This window comes from Dipodomys merriami, unplaced genomic scaffold, assembly GCF_024711535.1.
Source record: "Dipodomys merriami isolate MVZ:Mamm:240054 unplaced genomic scaffold, mDipMer1.0.p SCAF_9, whole genome shotgun sequence".
NCBI lineage: Eukaryota > Metazoa > Chordata > Mammalia > Rodentia > Heteromyidae > Dipodomys > Dipodomys merriami.
The window spans coordinates 38,863,402-38,881,794 of record NW_027206512.1 but is presented as its reverse complement, the minus strand read 5'-3'; the positions used below and the strand labels follow the sequence as shown (position 1 = coordinate 38,881,794).

The window sequence follows — 18,393 nt, the reverse complement described above, 5'->3', positions numbered from 1 at the left end:
CACCAATCCTGATTTGTTCCATACTAACAAAGCTCTGCCATTTAGAAGTGTACCAGATGCTGCCTCTAATAACAATAACAAAACAAAATGAATCCTGCTGGTGGGGAGCTCTCCAGGGGTCATCTCTTCTACTCTCTGCCTCTGGGCAAGACCCAGGCTGTTTGGAACCCATCCTGCAGAAACAAGTGGCTGTGCTATTTGTAAAGCTCTCTAGGGGGTATAATTACACAACTGGTTCTACTACCTTTAAACTCTCACAATCACAACATTTTCTCTTCTATCTCCAACAAATGCTTTCCCCGGGGCAATTTTTAAGCCCATTTTCTGTTATTCCATGTTCACTGAAAACCAAGACCAGCTGCTTGCTTACCAGTCTACTCAGAACAGACTGCTTTGCTCACACACAAATCAGTTCAAAAGAACCAGAAAGAATTGTGTGCCATCCTCCCCCCCCCTACACACCTTCCTAAAATGGTTGGGACACAGGCAGTACTCAGTGGAATTGTTTAATTCTACAAAAGGAAGTCTATACCCAGAAAGCATCTCTTTATCAACAGCCTTGTAAAGCCAACTGTGAAGCCTGTGCTGCCCTTCCGCATCACACAATCATGTGCTAGCATTTGTCTCCTGAGGTATATTTGTCCTATGTCATGTATTCCAAAGCCCATCCACTTTGTTCTTGTCTATAATGCTTCATATCAGTTTCTCTGACTCTCTGTCTCTCTCTGTCTCTGTCTCTGTCTCTGTCTCTCTCTCTCTTCAGCAAAATTAAAGATTAAGTTTCTCAGGAAAATTTCTTACTGACTCTGATGTGCCCCTCTTTTACATTCCCAGTCTAAAAATACCATCTTCTATAAACATGCTCTCTTTATTTTCATAGGAAGCCTAATGGGATACCAGCTATGCTTAAGTCATTGAGAAGAGGGCTTTTCATTTTTTTTTAATGAAAACTAGAAAGGAGAGTAGAGAAGACTTCCCCTGGATAAGCACTACCATGTGTGAAACTTAAATTATTATAGCACTAATGGATTTGAATGGTAGATGTAGTGCAATCACCCTTTCAGCTGTGTATTTTTTCTGTCTTCACTCATTCAATCACTGGTCAGAGCAACTGACTCTGCCTAGCTTCAGGTTAGCTGACTGAGTATTGTGATTACGAGGGTTATAAAAAGAATGGCGACTGCCGATTCTCATTAAGTTAAGCAATGAGCAGTGATAACAGCAGGCAACAGTTTCACAATCAGTGAGACGGAGTCTGAAGCAATAGTGAAAGCCAGCATCTATTTTTGGCAGATTCTGATTGAACTGAATGTTTGAGGCAGACCTTGGAAGAGCAATCATACTGTGCTACCATCTCAGAGAAGGAAACTTGAGGACAGGAATCGCATAGGTCCTCCGTCCATTCATCTCATCCTGTTGCCTTCATCTCTATAAAATTCCCCAAACAAAGCTATTTCACATCTGCCACTCAAGTACTATCCTTTGATCATACAGGAACAACAGACTCTAGTTTTCTACTGTTTCTCCAGCCTCTCTACAATCTATTCTTGGGAAAGAAAGATTATAAGAAATCATGAAATATAATGAAAAATTTCACTTCCCCTAGCTTTTAAGTAAGAATGGAGTTCCTTAGGCTTTTTGTCACGCTCCAGCCACTTGTATAGGAAGTACTGCTTATGTTCATTTATGTCGTTTTAGAAAACCCTGAGATACTTTGGCCTTCCTCAGGCCTGCAGTAAAGAACTTGGCATGCAACGAAAAACTACTAAATTACTGAAAAATAAATAAAGCACATTCAGAAATTGTGTTATCGATTTCAGCACCATACATGCACACTGGTCATAAGACTGAATTTCACCCCTGACCATCAACCTATTAATTATAACTCAGTCTTCTTGGTAGGCTATAAAAATAAGGTTCTGTTGGAGGTGTTATGTTACTTCTTTATTTAAAAATATTAATGAAGCCAGGTGCTGGTGGCTCACGCCTGTAATCCTAGCTACTAATAAGGCTGAGATCTGAGGATCGTGGTTCAAAGCCAGCCCAGGCAGTAAAGTCTGTGAGACTCTGAAATCCAGTTAACCACCAGAAAACCAGAAATGGCACTGCGGCTCAAGTGGGAGAGCACTAGCCTTGAGCTGAAGAGCTCAGGGACAGTGCCTAGTCCCAGAGTTCAAGCTCCACAACTGACAAAAAAAAGAGAAAATATATATATATAAATCAAGAAATAGCCTCCTAAAAATAACTATTTGGACAATTTTTGTCATGAATGATGATTTAAATACCAGGTTATGGAAAAATCATGCATATGTAATATCTAGTTGCATGAAAGAATCAGAAATTGGAATAATTGTCTTATAACTCACAACTCCCAAATTTCAAAGGGCAGGCATGACCATCCATGGGAAAATCCACCAATCTCATGGGACACTCCGCACTTATGGTGAGTCTATAAAGGAAAAGCAAAATTTAATTTAAAAAAGAATCCTTTATTTAAATTAATTTTATTGATTCCTAATACGGGAGGAAAAGAAGGAAGGATACAAGAAGGGGAGGAAGGGAGGACCATAGGAAAGATTAGTGAAGGGGAAAAATAAATAAAAGGAAAAATGGTTACCTCATAGTGTATAAAATAGTGCCATTTCTCATGATTCTAAAAAGCTTATTTGGAGCTGTCATATTATGTGAGACAGATTTCTTCCCATTCCTGAAGAAAGTATCAGGGGTCCATACTTTTGTTACCATCATGTTGTTCAACCTCAAAATTTCAATGGGGCCATCATATTTTAGTCTTTTGTCAATCCAGGTCTGCCTGAAGAACACATCCATTGTGTATTCCTGGGGGAATTTTTTGTGACAGATCGAAATCACAAATGATTCTACATACATACATACATACATACATACATATGCAGAAAATACAAAAGAATGTAGCTTTTTTAAAACAGACTATACCAAATGAATTTAACAGAAATAGAAATGACCTTAATTCAATAGAGCGAAAAGATTCTCACCAACAGAGTATGTTATGTCTACCTAGATCCCTTCATCTTCTACATTCATATGGAAAAAAAATCACCACACATATTAATCATTGATGAATAATTACTATAATTTAATAAAATCTGTCAGAACCAGTTAATTATGGTTATTCTTTACTTCAGACCAGAAAGCAAAAGGTTCAGTTCATATGTCACAAATATCATTGCATAATTAGCCATAAAATTGCAGCCATTTCCTTAAGATGAAGTAAAATGGGTAGAAGATAAATTTTGTTTTCACAGAATTTATTAAGATTAGTTAAATAATCAAATGGTTTTGAATCATTAGGAACCTAAGGTCAAGAAAAATACAGTGTGTTTTTGTCATGTTAACTAAACATATTTAATATAAGATAGCACTACTGAGAAGGAAAAAGTCTTCCTGATCAGAACACAGTGCTCTAACTAATTTAAGTATAGGAGAGAGATTAAAGGAAGAGTATGCTCAGCAACCCACTGGGCCTATATGAAATACTCAATATAATTAGGAAAATAATACAGTGTAAACAATTTGTTTCTAACTATCTATCATGTCTTATTTTCTTCCATTCATTATTTTCCTAAAGGGGAAGGAAAAGCAATATCCAAGGTTATGCTATGGATTTAGATTCAGGAAATTTCTTATCTTTGTTGAGAAAAACTCTAGCACTCAGAGATGTTATCAGATGCAAATTCAATATCTATACTCTTTAGAAACTTAATTGAACTAAGCTGCTCTTTGACTTTCTAGGTTTGTGTGGTTGACAATAAAATATGTTTGTCTCCTTTATAATGTGTTTTCTTCAAATCTCAAAAGAAACAGTGGGGCTGGTGGCGACGCATACCTGTACATCTTGCTTCTTAGGAGACAGATCTGGAGAATTTCTCTTTAGGCCAGCTAGGGCTAGAGTGAATCCCCAAAATAGCCAGCAAAATAAGGTTCAAGTGATAGAAAGCCAGCCAATAAGCAAAAGGTCCTGAGATCAAACCCCTATAGTGCAGGAAAAAGAAACGAACAATGCATTGATTTCCCCCAAATACGTACCATTTCAACATCAGAAACAGGTCCAAAGCTGGTGACGTATATGTCAGTTTTCACTTCTGTAACAGGACCTAGTAGGTATGATGTAAATAAGTGTGGGAACATAGTTACAAATTTTACAGCCTTGGATGGTTAATTAAAGAGTAAATGCACATACACTATATAGCTTTTATAAGAATTTTAAATTTTCAATAAATCTCTATAAAAATTGTAAATTGAAATATAACCACCCAAAAGCAGTATTTACTTAAGGGAGACCGTGGGACAAAATCCAATTACTTGTCAAGAACCTTGTTTCTTCAAAGATACCTCACTCTGGGTACTGTTCTAACAGGCAGTGCTGACACACACACATTTTTAGCCTTTGTGATTTCCTATAGACCAACATCATCATCTGATTGGCTTCTCTTAAGTGAGTGGTAAAACAAAAAAAATCAAGGAGGGGAGAGTTGAAGATGATTTGGTTTATATCACCTTTAACAATAAGCACACCATCCACTGGTGAGTGAGATCAAAGACAATCTCTTCTGTCAGTTAAAACCATTCATCCTCTGCTAAACTAAGTAGTTAACTCCCGGATAGTAGTAGCAACCATTACCTGACAGGCAAAGTTTTTTATGGAGATCAAACTAAATTGCTCCTATGACATACTGATCATGGTGACTCTCCCATGATAATACTGACCCCATGTTGGTTTCCCTTAGGTTCTGATAATGGCCAATACTGAGATTCTTTCTTATCTCTAAGTAAAAGCAGTCCATGGGCAAATTTATGAGTCTTTGGGCAGATGAGAAAGGTGGAGACATGATGTCAGAATAGAGGTTAGACAAAAAGAAGGATGTCACAATCTGATTCTTAAAATCAGGAACTTTGGAGTGCAAATTTCTTACAAATACTTTCTAGTCCTGTGACCTTGCTCAGGTCACATATCTTCATAGGTAAACATTTTAATGAATATTAAGAGTACTAACTGAGAGAGAACATAATGCATTCAAGTATAAAAGCAAATTATTATAGATAACATAGTATTTATTACTAATAAAATTAAAAGTACTGTTGCTTTCTGCAAACCACTTCCATAAATAACAATCTATAACAACAAATAGCTAGATACGATATAAATAGAATTAATATCATCTGCAATAAAGATGGAATACCTCCCTTGTATAGAAGTTGGAAAAATGAATTTACCAGGGAAGAAACAGCAATTGGTATCATTTACTGCTCTAGATCTAAAGTTGGCCTTATAAAGATGAATCTAAATATTTCTTCCTCTAAAGGATGAAGATTGCCATACAAACCAAGTAGATTCAAGGAGAATAAGAAAATTCTTAATTTAATAAGTTTTGTAAGAAAAATACAACCTTTGGAGATATAATGAGAGAAAAGGTGTAAACCATGCTAAACTATCAAAAAATTTAGCTTTATAAAAATTACTTCCTTGGAAAGCAGAAAAGCGAATCGATTTTCATTTTCATGGAAAATTGAAAATAAGAGCAACAATAAAATACATTAGTAACAAACTTATTAAAGCCAAATTTTTTCTACAAATAGGCGATCCAGGAAGTGAGTAATGTATTTCACTAAAACAGGTTCAAGAGTGGGTGAGACCATTCGATAACTTCCTGAAGGATGATTGTGACAATCTTTAAAAGTAGAAACGATTCAATTCCACATCAGAGCAAGGAGAGATGTGTTCCTCCATACAATCAGGATTGACAATATCTTGTCAAATATATTACTTGACGAGATTCCTGAGAAACCCAAACTTACTTCAAAGGTCATTTTAGGGCAGTAGTTCTCAAACTTTATACCAAAATCACCTGTAAAGGAGCAATGGCCCATACCACCAGATAATAATAAATGTAAGGTAAACCTTGACAACTTGCACTTCTAACAAGTTCCCAAGTGAAGCAATTTAGTTTATTGCAGCTTGCAGACATTCATTCATTTCTTTCCAGGAATAGTGCTTACAACACTGTGTTCCATAAAATATTAGTACCATAGGCATTATTGGTGTGGCGGAGTTCAGGAGAATAAAAAATTAGGTCAATATTTTTCTTTATTGATTTATTGCATGGTGTCTGGATATTTGCTAGTTCTTGTGGTTATAATCATTCCATGATAACAACGAATATTTCTAAACTCTTATATAACATAATACCTTTTCAGTATTTCTTGAAAAGTGTTTTGTGTTCAGAATTATAACTTCAGTATTTGTGACATTATCCCAGAATTTGGTTTCTATGGTTGTATAGCTCTTTGAGATTGAGTCATATTCTTAAAGCCTGATTAGCAAAGGAATTTCATTTGGACATTCATTCCATAATCATTCAAGAGCATCAGTTATGTGTCAGACCTTGATGCTACAGTGGTAAACAAGACTGGTACATACACTGCCTCAAAGAGCACACATACTACTTGGGAATATTTATTTATTTATGTATTTATACATTTATGTATACTGGAGGAGTAGGTATAAATAAGTAACAGAATGTTATCATAGGTGGGGCTTGGGAAGCAGGCTGGTAGAGAAGGATAAACTAGTAAGGCTATTCTAGAACTGAACTCAAAGCTGCTTTATCAAAGCTGTGACTTTTTGCTGTTGTTGTTGGTTGTGGGGCTTGAACTCAGGTCCTGGGCACTATCCCTGAGCCTCTTTGTGCTCACTGGTAGAGCTCTAACACTTGAGCCATGGTGCCATTTCTAGTATTTGAGTGGTTAATTGGAGATAACAGTCTCACAGGTACTTTTCTTTCTGGGCTGGATTTGAACTGCAATCCTCAGCCTCCTCAGCAGCTAGGACTGAAGGTGTTGAGCCACCAGTACCTGGCTAAAGCAGTGGCTTTTTAAGATTAGTGAGAACACAAACCACTACAAGAGCTGAAGCAACTGGATACCAACAGAATAAACTGCAAGGGGTAAAAGTCACTGGTGAACAAAAGACAATGTATTCAAGGATTAGACAAGTGGCTAGTAGAGTTTAAGCAAAGCAAGAGAAGAAAAGGATAAAGAAGAAATGAAAGCCACAAGAGGAGAATATAAACCAAGGTTTTTTACCCACGTGCCTATATCATGAAATTAGGCATTTTAGCATATTTATAAATATGACATATTTATTTATAAATAAAGCCATGTGGAAGAGAACTTATTAGAATGCCAGTGAAGCTAAACACCGGGCACCAGTGTTTCATACCTGTAATCCTAATGAAGTGGATAGATGATGGCAGCTGGTCCGGAAGGTGGCAGTATGGGTGGAGAGTGGAGAAATCAAGGGGCACACATGTGCACGACTACTTACATGGGGTGAATTTATATCCAAGGAACAATGAGAAAAGGTACAATACTACTTATTAAAGATCTATCAAATACCAGACAGGACACCAAACTCTTATCATTCACTGTTTCATTTAATCCTCACACACCCTCCAAAGGTGCTACTCTCATGATACTTTTATCATTCTGGAAATGGAGCCAAAAGAGGGTAAATGTACACTACAGCCAGAATTCTAATACCCTTATATTGGCCTCAAAATATAATCTAGTTTCACTATACTGTATCTTCATAAAATAATAAATCAAGAATCCATTACATAACTAAATGTGGGATTTTTGTATCTAAGATATGACATATTGTAAGTACATTTTCTGTCTTGTTCATGAGCCATTTCTGAACTATATTACTACAGCATCTTTGGTCTTACTTCAGCCTGCTTGCATCTATCTTTCTAACCATATTCTTAATCTTCTTTGAAATCTCTTACTGGCACAGTATTTTGCACATATTAGGTGCTAGATAACTATGCGTTTCATTTCTTACATCATCTAAGCAGTGATTAAAAACCCCTCAAAAGAAAAAAATAGAGATTAATTTGCTGCATCAGTTAAGCTAAAAATACTTCCTGACTCAAGCTTAAACTGTCTTATTTATATTTGTATTCTCACCCAGAAGCAATTCCAAGCTTTAAATGTAATAGGTTTCTGATAAATCAGTCGTCGATGAATAATGGTAGCTATGCAATTAAGAATAATTCTTAGAGACGCTTCCTCTGATACTACTGTTTAGGATGTTCAAATCAACCTTACTAAGAGCATAATTACATAGAAACCAGATAATTTTGAGCTTGGATAGACTTCCTCCCATACTTGTACATGCGTTTGTGTAACATTAAAGATGTCTTTTATTGCAAAACGCTATGCCTTTGGTAATAAGAAAATTTTGTTTTCATTCTTTTCTTTTCCTTCATCCTTTCTTTGGGAGGAGGGAAATTTTTTTCTTCATCTTGCAAATGGCAACTGTCTGTAAGTCAAACAACATGATCTTCAATGAGTTTTTGAAAGGAAGAGTCAAGATTGGTACGATTAGACTCAGAGAAATACTCCCATATAATTGAGTCTAACTTGTTGGGAATGTAGGAGGGCAACTGATAATGTATCATACAATTTTCCCCCATTTACCATTTACAGACATGGATAGAGGAGACCACTTTTTCATTTCATCTCTAATAATGCTATCCAGTTTGCTGTTACATCATGAAAAAGACCTAAGGTACTTGGCTGATGTTAAAAGTAGTCAGCCCTGTTCCCAAATGGCCTCTCTGGCTGTGCACTTGGGAAAGCAGTTCTCGCTTTCAACAACCACATAATGCATCCACCTACATTTTATAAAACACCAGTGCTAACAAAAAGGGAAGAAAATTCCAAATGCTTAGAGATAAAACAACCAAAACAAGAAATCTTCAATGGCCTATATAAGGAAATCTCGAACATTCCTCATCATTTACAACATTGGAAAATAGTAGCTTTCCTAAATATTGAACAAAGGCAATAGATATCTGCTAATATCACCAAAAAAGTAGAAAGCTCTATAGAGTTCTAGAAGTTTCTTGGACTTAAAGGGCATTAAAGACCAGTGCTTATTATACTATCTGATGTTTCTACTAATTTTGGTCTATTTTGTGAATATTTAAAGCTATCAAATCACTAAGTAATGATAAGAAGCAACAATAAAATGTTGACAAAAATACAAAAATAAAAATCTCCAGAAGAAAAATCATGTGGACATTTTGAAAAGACATCCAATTATATTAGCACGTGACAAAATAAGAAAAATTCAAAACCTTTCACAATCCTTTCCCAATAAAAAAAAACCATTTAAAGTATTTCAATGGTTGACACACACACACACACACACACACACACACACACACACACACACACGCACACACACACATTTCCCTGCTGTTAAAGGATATTCATTGTAAAAGAGAGTTTAATTTTGTAAACTCATCATGGAAAGATTGTTTGGCATAATCTTGTCAAGTGAAATTCCCACTTACACTAAGAAAGATCCAGAAAAATTCATTCCTTATATATATGCAAAATAAACTCTTGCACATTTTACAGAAGGAAACTTGAGCCAAAATAGTCACAGCAATACAATCTTGGAAACAAGTAACAGTCTACTGCCAACAGAACAGATGAACAAGGTGCCTCCTATGCAATGGGAATATCACACCACAGTCAAAATGAACAATCTACAGTAACATGCAACAATAACCATGAATCTTTGCAATAAATAATTAGGTTTAAGAGACATTTACATACAGTTTACATACAGCAAATTCAAGATAATTAACTATGCATCGTAAGTTCACATACAGCAAACTCAAGACAAGGCAATATCTTAAATATGCTTTGAATAATACAGTTAGCCTAAAATGGTAGATATGAAATAGCTAAAGAGAGATGCACAAAGCTTTGTGAGGAGGGAAAACAGACGGGATGTCAAGGCAGTGTATCTCAGAATGAAAATTGTCGCAAAGGTCCTATTCTTTGGCTTGGTTGATGGTTTAACTGAAATGCTTGTCCTATGTTACTAAACAGATGACAAAATGGGTGAATCAATGAAGACAGGTTATGTGTAAGCCAATAACATGACAATGACATCAATCATGTATACCTGAGGCTTCTTATGAATAAATACATTTTAAAAGGCCTAAAATACAAAGCAGCAATGTTTTCCATATAAATGTAGGCTGATGTATTTTATGACCTGAAGAGTGTTACTTCAATATCTACTCATTTATTAAAGCCATATGAAATAAGATATATATATATACATATATATAGGATGTATTTTAGAAACGTTAAATAAATTTTACCTTGATATCCTAAGGAAAAATACAACTATAATTTATATAATCCTAGCACTTTTCATTTAATTTTTGTCTTTCATTATTTTAAAACTGAGAGCATGGGAAAATTTGTGTTGCAGATGTTATTCTGTTTTACTTTTTTTTTGTGTGTGTGAAAATACCGTATAGAGGGGTTACAATTACATGGGCAAGATAATGAGTACATTTCTTATCAAGCTGTTATTCTGTTTTCTTAAAGGGTCTTTCTCCTACTTGTCTTTTCTTTTGGGGGGGTCCGGTCGTGGGTCCTGAACTCTGGGCCTGAGCACTGTCCCTCAGCTCTTCAGCTCAAGGCTAGGACTCTACCACTTGAGCCACAGTGTCAGTTCCGGCTTTTTTCTTTTTGCTTATGTGGTGCTGAGGAATCGAACCCAGGGCCTCATGCATGCAAGGCAAGCGCTCTACCACTGAGCCAACTTCCCAGTCCTCTCCTACTTGTCTTTACCCTCCACCTTAATCCTTTGGTAGGAGGAGGAGGAGGATGGTTTAAAGTCAACTTTGCCTCTTAGAAAGGCTGGCACTCTACTATTTGAGCTATGCCTTCAGCCCTGCTGGTTATTTTGGAGATGGCATCTACTAGATGTTTCTGCTCTAGCTACTTTTGAACCATGGTCCTCCAGGTCTTACCCCACTGAGTAGCTAGGACTATAAAAGTGACCCACCCACACCTAACTGATATTTCTAATTTTAAGTGAGCAACTTCTGTTTCTTCCCTTCCCTCTTCTTTCTCTTTTATGTGTAGACAACAAACAAAAAAAGCAAACAAAACACTACACATACCCCTCTATACAGCATCTTTACAATAAAATAAAAATTAAAAAAACTACACTTACTGCCCCCCAATTCTTCCCTTTCTATTCACCCTTTTATCTGTTTTAATCCACTTTTCATGCTCAAGATCGAATGAAACTTTTAAGATATCATCAGTTTCCCCCATTGAGAGAATTGTTCCTACCAAACCAAAAAATAATTTGATTTTTCCTATTAAAAAATTCCCATCCAGGAGCCAGTGGCTCATGCCTGTAATCTTAGTTACTCGGAAGGCTGAGATCTGAGGATTGTGGTTTAAGCCAGCCCAGGCGGGAAAGTCTGTAAGACATTTATCTCCAATCAACTCCCCAAAAAGCCAGAAGTGGAACTGTAGCTCCAGTAGAGAGCTAGCCTTGAGCAAAAGTTCAGAGGCAGCAACCAAACTCTGTGTTCCTGACCCAGAATTGGCAAAACAACAACAACAACAACAAAAAAAAACACCACCACCATCAACAACTAAAAAAACCCAACAACAATAACAAAAAAAATCAACATTCCACCTTAGTATTTTAAATCAACTGTTTATATTGTACTGTCAAAGCAATAATAAATGAATCCATCTTTTTCCAGAATAGCAAAAAGACAATTTTAAAAACTCTTAATTGTATCTCTTGGTATCTACTAACTCATTTCTCTGCTCCCCTGTATAAATGCTCAGGAAGTAATACCTCCATTCTCTCTCAAACCACCCAATCAGACTTCTACACCCAACTTGCTGATAAAACTGCTCCTTTCAAAATTTCAGCCATGTCTATGAAGTCTACCTGTGTCAGAGAGTCCTGCTCCTCTTTCCTCAGCATTAACACTGGAGTTATCAGAGCTCAGTCTTGTACCTCTTCTCTAAAATCAGTGGCTCCAGGACCACCTCCTCAAGCTCAGGACTTTGAATGCTATGTATGTTTACATACCCACTATGGCTAAATTTCACACTCAACTCTGTTCAGTATTTACTAGGCACCTAAAATGTCACATTGCCACATGAAATTCTTCATCTGTGTCCTTAGTCTGTGATAACCTTGACAATTCCATTCTTCTAAAAGGTTAAATCAAAACTCAGTCAGTTTTAACATCTTTCTTTCTCTCCCACTCTAAACTGAGCTGTCATCCTTCAAATCTAACTTCAGAATATGGTAGGAAACCAATCATTTCTTAGACATGGACAAACTTCTCTGCCACTAGGTTGGACAAAGTTTTCTTTATCTCCTCCATGGCTTTGTTGAGGGGGAAAAAATCTTTGCACACCTGTCATTGCTTCTAAATACCTTTTCTTCACAGAGGTGACTCAGTAACAACTAGCCTGTTCAGAATTTGCCCTGGATGAAAATCTCTCCAGTCACATCTGGTCTGCCTCAGAGAGAAAGTAAGGTACCAAGCTGCCAATTTTACACAGCCTCTTCATTGTATCAGATCACATAGCTTATTGCTCAGCCTTGCTCACCTTCACCTAGCAGCAATGGTTTCCACACTTAGTCCTTTCATAAGTAGAGTTCCTTCTCACTAGAAGAGCCACCCAAAGGTGCCTCAGGCTGCTACCCTCCAATGATCAGAGGCTCACATATCACTTTAAACATATACTTGCTAACCACTGAGTTACAACTGCCTTGTCCTTCCTGCTTTGCCTTGTCCTATAGACCATGGACACCTGATACACAGCATAGTTCTCTAACGGAGGGAAGATGCCAGCCCCACTGAGCTCTTTGTGTTTATGTGATAATCTTACTAAATTCTGTGAACTCAAACTATTTTTAAAAACTGGAGAGGACTTTGTTCATGTGAAAACCTGGCATACTAGTAAATAATCGTTTTTTTAAAAAAATTCAGTAATGTTCTCTTCCTATTTCAGGAAGGTTGTAGAAGATGAGCCAAAGGGACCATTGAAAAGTGACATATTTATTACCCCAGATTATGTGCCATTAAGAACTGAGATAAATAAAAGGCCATGCAACCCTTCAATAAATGGGAAAGGGGTGAGGACAGGATTCCTAAACTATCTCCTCATGGTCAGTGCCCCAGCAAGGTGGTCTCTGGTTAGTTGGTTGGTTGGTTAATTGGGAGTTACTGTTGTTTTCTGTTTGTTGTCCTGGGGATTCAACCAGGGACTTGTGCTTCAAGTACTCTGCCACTTGAGCTACACTTCTAGCCCCAGGCTGTGCATTTTGAAGGAGTCATATAGCAGTGTTAAAAGTGGGCAAGAACAAGGAGGAAGGCTTTTTTAACTTCTTTGTGGGAGGCTGCGCTTCTGTGGCACTTCCAAGCAGATACAAGCTACTTCAGTCAGCATGACAGGAACTAGTTCATCAGAGGCTGAAAGAACTAACCCCTTCAGTCCCTTCATAGGCTCTCTCAACAGGCCTCTTTCCTTCTCCCCTCACCTTTTCCCCTTTTCTTCCCCAATGGGAGAATGTGGAGACCAGGGAGAAGAGATCCTGGAGGGATGAAAAGAAGAGAATCATTCCAGTTCTTTTTATTCCCCCATAGCAAGCTGTGCTGCTGAGTTAAAAATATGTAATTTAGCTTCCAAATCTATTTCAACCCCTGCCTGGCCTACTGAGCAATCACAAACCATCCAATTTCAATTCAAAATCTTTGCTTTTAGCTTTATTTTAAATAGAACACAGAAAAGTTGTATCAACAGATAAAAAGTAAATGTTCCACAAAGAGCAGAAGGAGGATTAAAGGAACCAGGAAGTCAATCCATATTTATAGTGTACCGGTCAAAATTTGAATTGTTTTCATCTTCTTTTTAAAATGCCAAACTTTCCACAAAGTATAAAATGTCAGAGAAGGGATCAAGCTAGTGGCATCTAGAATTCTGCGCTCCCAGCAAATTTTCTTATTTTTGGTGGTGAACATTTACAATTTCATGTCAACACACAACACATTTTCTGCCAGTGATAATTACTGTTTCTCCACCACATTTGGAATATGTCCATTTACAGAAGATGACCCACTTCTAAAAAGTGAACTTCACCTACCACAATTGTTTATGACCAGAGTCCAAAAAGAAAAACGTATCTGTATTATGGAATGGAACCTTGAATCATTAATTCACTGATAACCCTCCAACAAGAGTAAATGCAACCCTTCCCTACAAACATTTGAAAGTGTTTCCAAGTGTGTAACACAGAGAAAACATTTGGCAATGACAAGTAAGTTGATTAACATGGCCCTGGAGATTTTCCCCAGTGAATTCAACCAAAACCCAGTGATGGCTTCTATACCTTGTTCATACTCACTTTTTTTTTTTTGTCTGAGAGGGAGAGAGAGAGAAAGAAAGAGAGAGGAGAGAAGATGTCTAGGAAAAATGATTTATGTATCTCCTTCCTTTTGAATTATAATTGGCTTTCTAACAAGCTAAGCAGGTATTGTTTTAACTGTCAACATTTAATAATAGCAAATACTTCCAGTTATAACTGATTTTTCATTTATATTCAGGAACAAGAATATTTAAATGATACAGTAGTTGATATTTTGTTATTTTTTTTCTTGTCAAGTTTAAAACCTTTGGGAGGGGGGTGCAGATAAATCTTTCACTGAAATAATAGAGTCTCCAATGGTATCGTATCATCTGAAACTTTCTCCACACAACTATTTTGATCTAAAATGATCATTTCCAAGTCACTTATGAGAGTTCATGCATTTGACAAATGATCCATTTTTCTAATGAAGTGTCTCTTCAGATTTGCATGAGGGCAAATGAAGTGAGGCGGTCTATCCCTGGAGAGGCTATATGCAGAGTCAGGAGAAACTTTCCTCTTTCTCATCCATCTTTTTCACTATCAACATACAGACACTGAATTAACACCCTCAGTGCCTTTCCATGACATTCTCAATAAAATTCAGAAAAAAAAAATCTGGTTTGGAGTTCCAATGAGCATAGACTATCATTAATAATGGGACGTGTTCCTTTCTCATGCGCGTTGTCCTCATCTGCTACATGAGAAGGGCAACATTAGACTTCAAGAACCATTATCTTGATTCCATCCAAGTCTATCTCCAAAGATTTTGCCTAACCTTCATACCTAATGCTGCCTTCCTGTTTTAACCTTCTACTTTGTCCATCCTCCCAGTTTCACTCAGCCTCTACAGGAAATGCACTGTAATCTTGGAGACTTCTGATAGTTCCTGATGGAGACCACATCATATCCTAGCTGATGCTATGTGATTTTTTTATCTTTTAAATATGCAATGTAACTTTACTTATTGTGAAGTTGAACCAGTTACTTATTAACTTTCTAAGCCTGGATTTCTGTAGCTCTGAAATGTGAATTGGATGGCTTTCTCTTCAGGTTGTTGTGAAGGCTAACAGAATATGGCTCAGAAAATGCTCATTGTTTGTGGGAATATTTAATAGAGACAATCCTAGTGTTTGCTGTTGTGACTACTACTATTTCTACAAGAATGTAAGTGCTTTTTAAAATAGAATCTATGTGCCGTTCGATTTGTTGGCTGAAGATTTACTAGTGTAATGAAAGCATGGAGACTGTCCTCAGAAGATATGGGCTGACCCTCCGAGTGGGATCCTTAGCAAGTCACTTCTTACTGAACTGGACTAGAGGTGGCTTAAGGTGAAGGATTATATTTTAAGATTTCTGTGAAATCTTAAAATCTTAGTACAAAGCCTGCCACATTGATTTCATTATATATGCGAAGGAAATCCGAATCTGAAAGACAGCGACAGGGCTGTTAATGGATCATTTTTCTATTAGGCCTTTCATATCTGCTTGTTGAAGGAAGAAATAAAGCTGGTTGCTTCAGACTCCACAACCTTAGGAGGGAGGCCAATGCCACCTCTCCAAAGAAAGTAAAAGAGAACAGGAAAGGGTTGGGTTCCCTGGCAGAGCAGGCAGCTTCATGCCCCAGATTCGTGTCCTAGGTAGAACACAGGCCCAGGTTTTGGCAGAGGAAGGGACGCGTGGGAGGACGGGGGACATGGGATCTGTCGCCTCAGGTGCAGCTAGCTCTGAGCTAGGTGACCAGGTTCAGGAAAACTCAGGGCAGGGGAGGTAGCACTCAGAGCAACCAGGCAGAAGGCAGAGGAGCTCTGAGTTGCCTTTATTTATTTATTTTTTACTTTTCCCAGCCACCCCCATCCTGTAGTCAGGTCCCAGGAGGTAATTAATGTGGGGGAGAGGCAAAGCTTCTGAGGGGGCAGGGAGATGGGAAAGTACTGGTGGGGGCGGTCTCTGTCATAGGTCTCACCCAGAAAGGAGAGAGGAATAGAGAGGGGAGGAGGAGGGGAAGAGGGTGTGGAGGGTGGGGGGGAGGAAGGTGAGGAGGGATAGATTATTTTTGGTGTTTGCATAGGAAGCCAACCAACCTATTGATAGTTCCACAGAAAGACAGACAGACCAGAGAGGGACAGACAAGACACACTTGCGCATTTGGAATTGTTCATACCCCCAAATCCAGGACGCAGCCTGTTGTCATAACCATCCAGCAAACTGTCCAGGATGCGGGTGAAATTTTCTGGACACAATTTCTCCTCCTTTTGATTCTCTCCAGGGGATTCGTTTAAACTGCAAGCGCAAAATAAATAAATAAATAATCGCATACAACGGAGGCGTCAAGGATTATTTTAAGGATGGATGAAGAGAGCCAGGTGCAAACAGGTCTTGTCTTCTAGGGAAAGAGTCTCCTGCCCAAGCGAAAGGAGGCAGGGGAGGAGGGTAGGTTAGTTGGGATAGGAGACCGAAATGGGCAGGAAAAGCACACCCCCCCTTCCACCCCCGGGTACCACGCACCCCAATACCCCCCAGCAAGCTTCTTGGCATCCGACGCCAGAGTCTACGCGGTCGCAGAAAAGGTTGGCTTCAACCCATGCTGTCAGTGTAGGCAGGGAGGTCTAGTTGACTCCAGCGCGAGCCTGGAACTGGCCACGCGTCCACCCTCCCCAGATCCCCCAACTAGACGACCCCCCCCCCCAGGACTCACCAAACCGCCAGGCACAGGAAGTGCAGGAGGGCGACACTGAACCCGGAGCAGAGCGCGATCGCGGGTACCTTCTTGGCAGAAACCATCTTTGCAACATGCCATACTTTAAGCCTGTTCACGTTTCCAGGCTCTCGAGATGCCCTGAGCAGGGTGCGAGGAGAGGGCAGAGTGGCTGCTCGCGGCGTGCGCACACTCGCGCTCACACTCGCCCGCGCTCCGCCTGCCCGAGCCGCGGTGGGCGTGTGTGTGCACGCGGCTCGGGAGGCGGGACCTGCCCTGCCTCGCCCCCGCCTTGCCTCGCTCGGTGTTCAACGCGTGTGTGTATGTGTGTGTGTGTGTGCGCGCGTGTATGTGTGCGCGCGTGTGCATGTGTGCGGCGCGCGCGCGTAACTATGTACACCGCGCGCACCCTTTAGTGCCCGCACCCTTTTGGGGGTTCCAGGGTCCGTGTGGGCGCTCCTGAGATGCAGGGCTAGACATCAGGATTCTAACCTGTGACTCTGGGGACCAGAGAATCAAACTCCCCAGCACCCCTTTTCCCGCCAGCAGTGGCCTAGGCCCTGGGATCCCGGGCTCCCTTCCTTCCCACCGGGATTTGAATCCACGCGGAGAAGCTCCCCTCGCGGGGTCGTGTGAGGACCCGGGCGTCCCCATCCCCGAGGCTGAGGGAGGGATGACGATGGGGGGGGGGGGACGGCGAGGGAGGGCTGGGGTCCAGGCAGGAAGGGGAAGGAGCCTCTGGGTGGCAAAAGATGATCCCTCCCGCTAACAGGGTTTACCACCCGCCCTGGGCGGACTCCTGCCAAACTGTTGGGAATTGCACACCAGCCCCCTCTCTGCAGTCCAGGCATTTGCCAAACTAGAGCTCAAAGATCCAGTCCTTCCGCGCCCCCTCTCCGCCTCCCTAATCCTCCCCGCCTCCTCCTCCTCCTCCTCCTCCTCAACCTCCACCTCCACCTCCACCTCCACCTCCACCTCCACCTCCACCTCCACCTCCACCTCCACGCACGACCTCTGTCCTCTTCTGGAGAGGTGCAGAGAGATGGAGATTACACACCTCAGTCAACATCGCGTTGACTTCTTGGGACTCTAGACTTTAGAATAGATCCGACTGGCTTTCAAGGGTTGACAGCTGTAGGAAGGAGGAAAAGTTGGAAGGGGAGAGAGAGAGAGGGCGGGGAATTTTTAGAAAAGTCGAACAGGTAGGGGTGAATAAGAGAGATTACAGACCATGTCGTTTATATGATGTATGAAAACAGGTGAAACCTGTTGAAATTGTAGAAGGAGGGTAAGGGAGACGACTCTCATCCTGAAAACCTTGTATCCCAGAGAAAACCTGGGGGGATTAATGTGTGCTAATTTTAAAAATCATAAAAGAGAAAATGGTGTG

At 39.6% G+C, this 18,393-nt stretch overlaps 1 protein-coding gene across 1 annotated transcript in view; it reads right to left on the bottom strand.

Annotated features, from left to right (window-relative positions):
* The window catches only part of Gabra4 (gamma-aminobutyric acid type A receptor subunit alpha4), a 69,257-nt gene extending 51,959 nt beyond the window's left edge, over nucleotides 1-17,298 (bottom strand). The window contains exons 1-5 of the mRNA XM_070013120.1: nucleotides 17,004-17,298; nucleotides 16,470-16,588; nucleotides 4,066-4,133; nucleotides 2,618-2,838; nucleotides 2,367-2,449 (exon numbers count right to left, since the gene is read on the bottom strand). Coding sequence (XP_069869221.1) covers nucleotides 2,367-2,449; nucleotides 2,618-2,838; nucleotides 4,066-4,133; nucleotides 16,470-16,588; nucleotides 17,004-17,089 — 577 coding nt within the window. The 5' untranslated portion in view covers nucleotides 17,090-17,298. The remainder of the gene's footprint in view (nucleotides 1-2,366; nucleotides 2,450-2,617; nucleotides 2,839-4,065; nucleotides 4,134-16,469; nucleotides 16,589-17,003) is intronic.
* Between the last annotated feature and the right edge of the window lie 1,095 nt (nucleotides 17,299-18,393).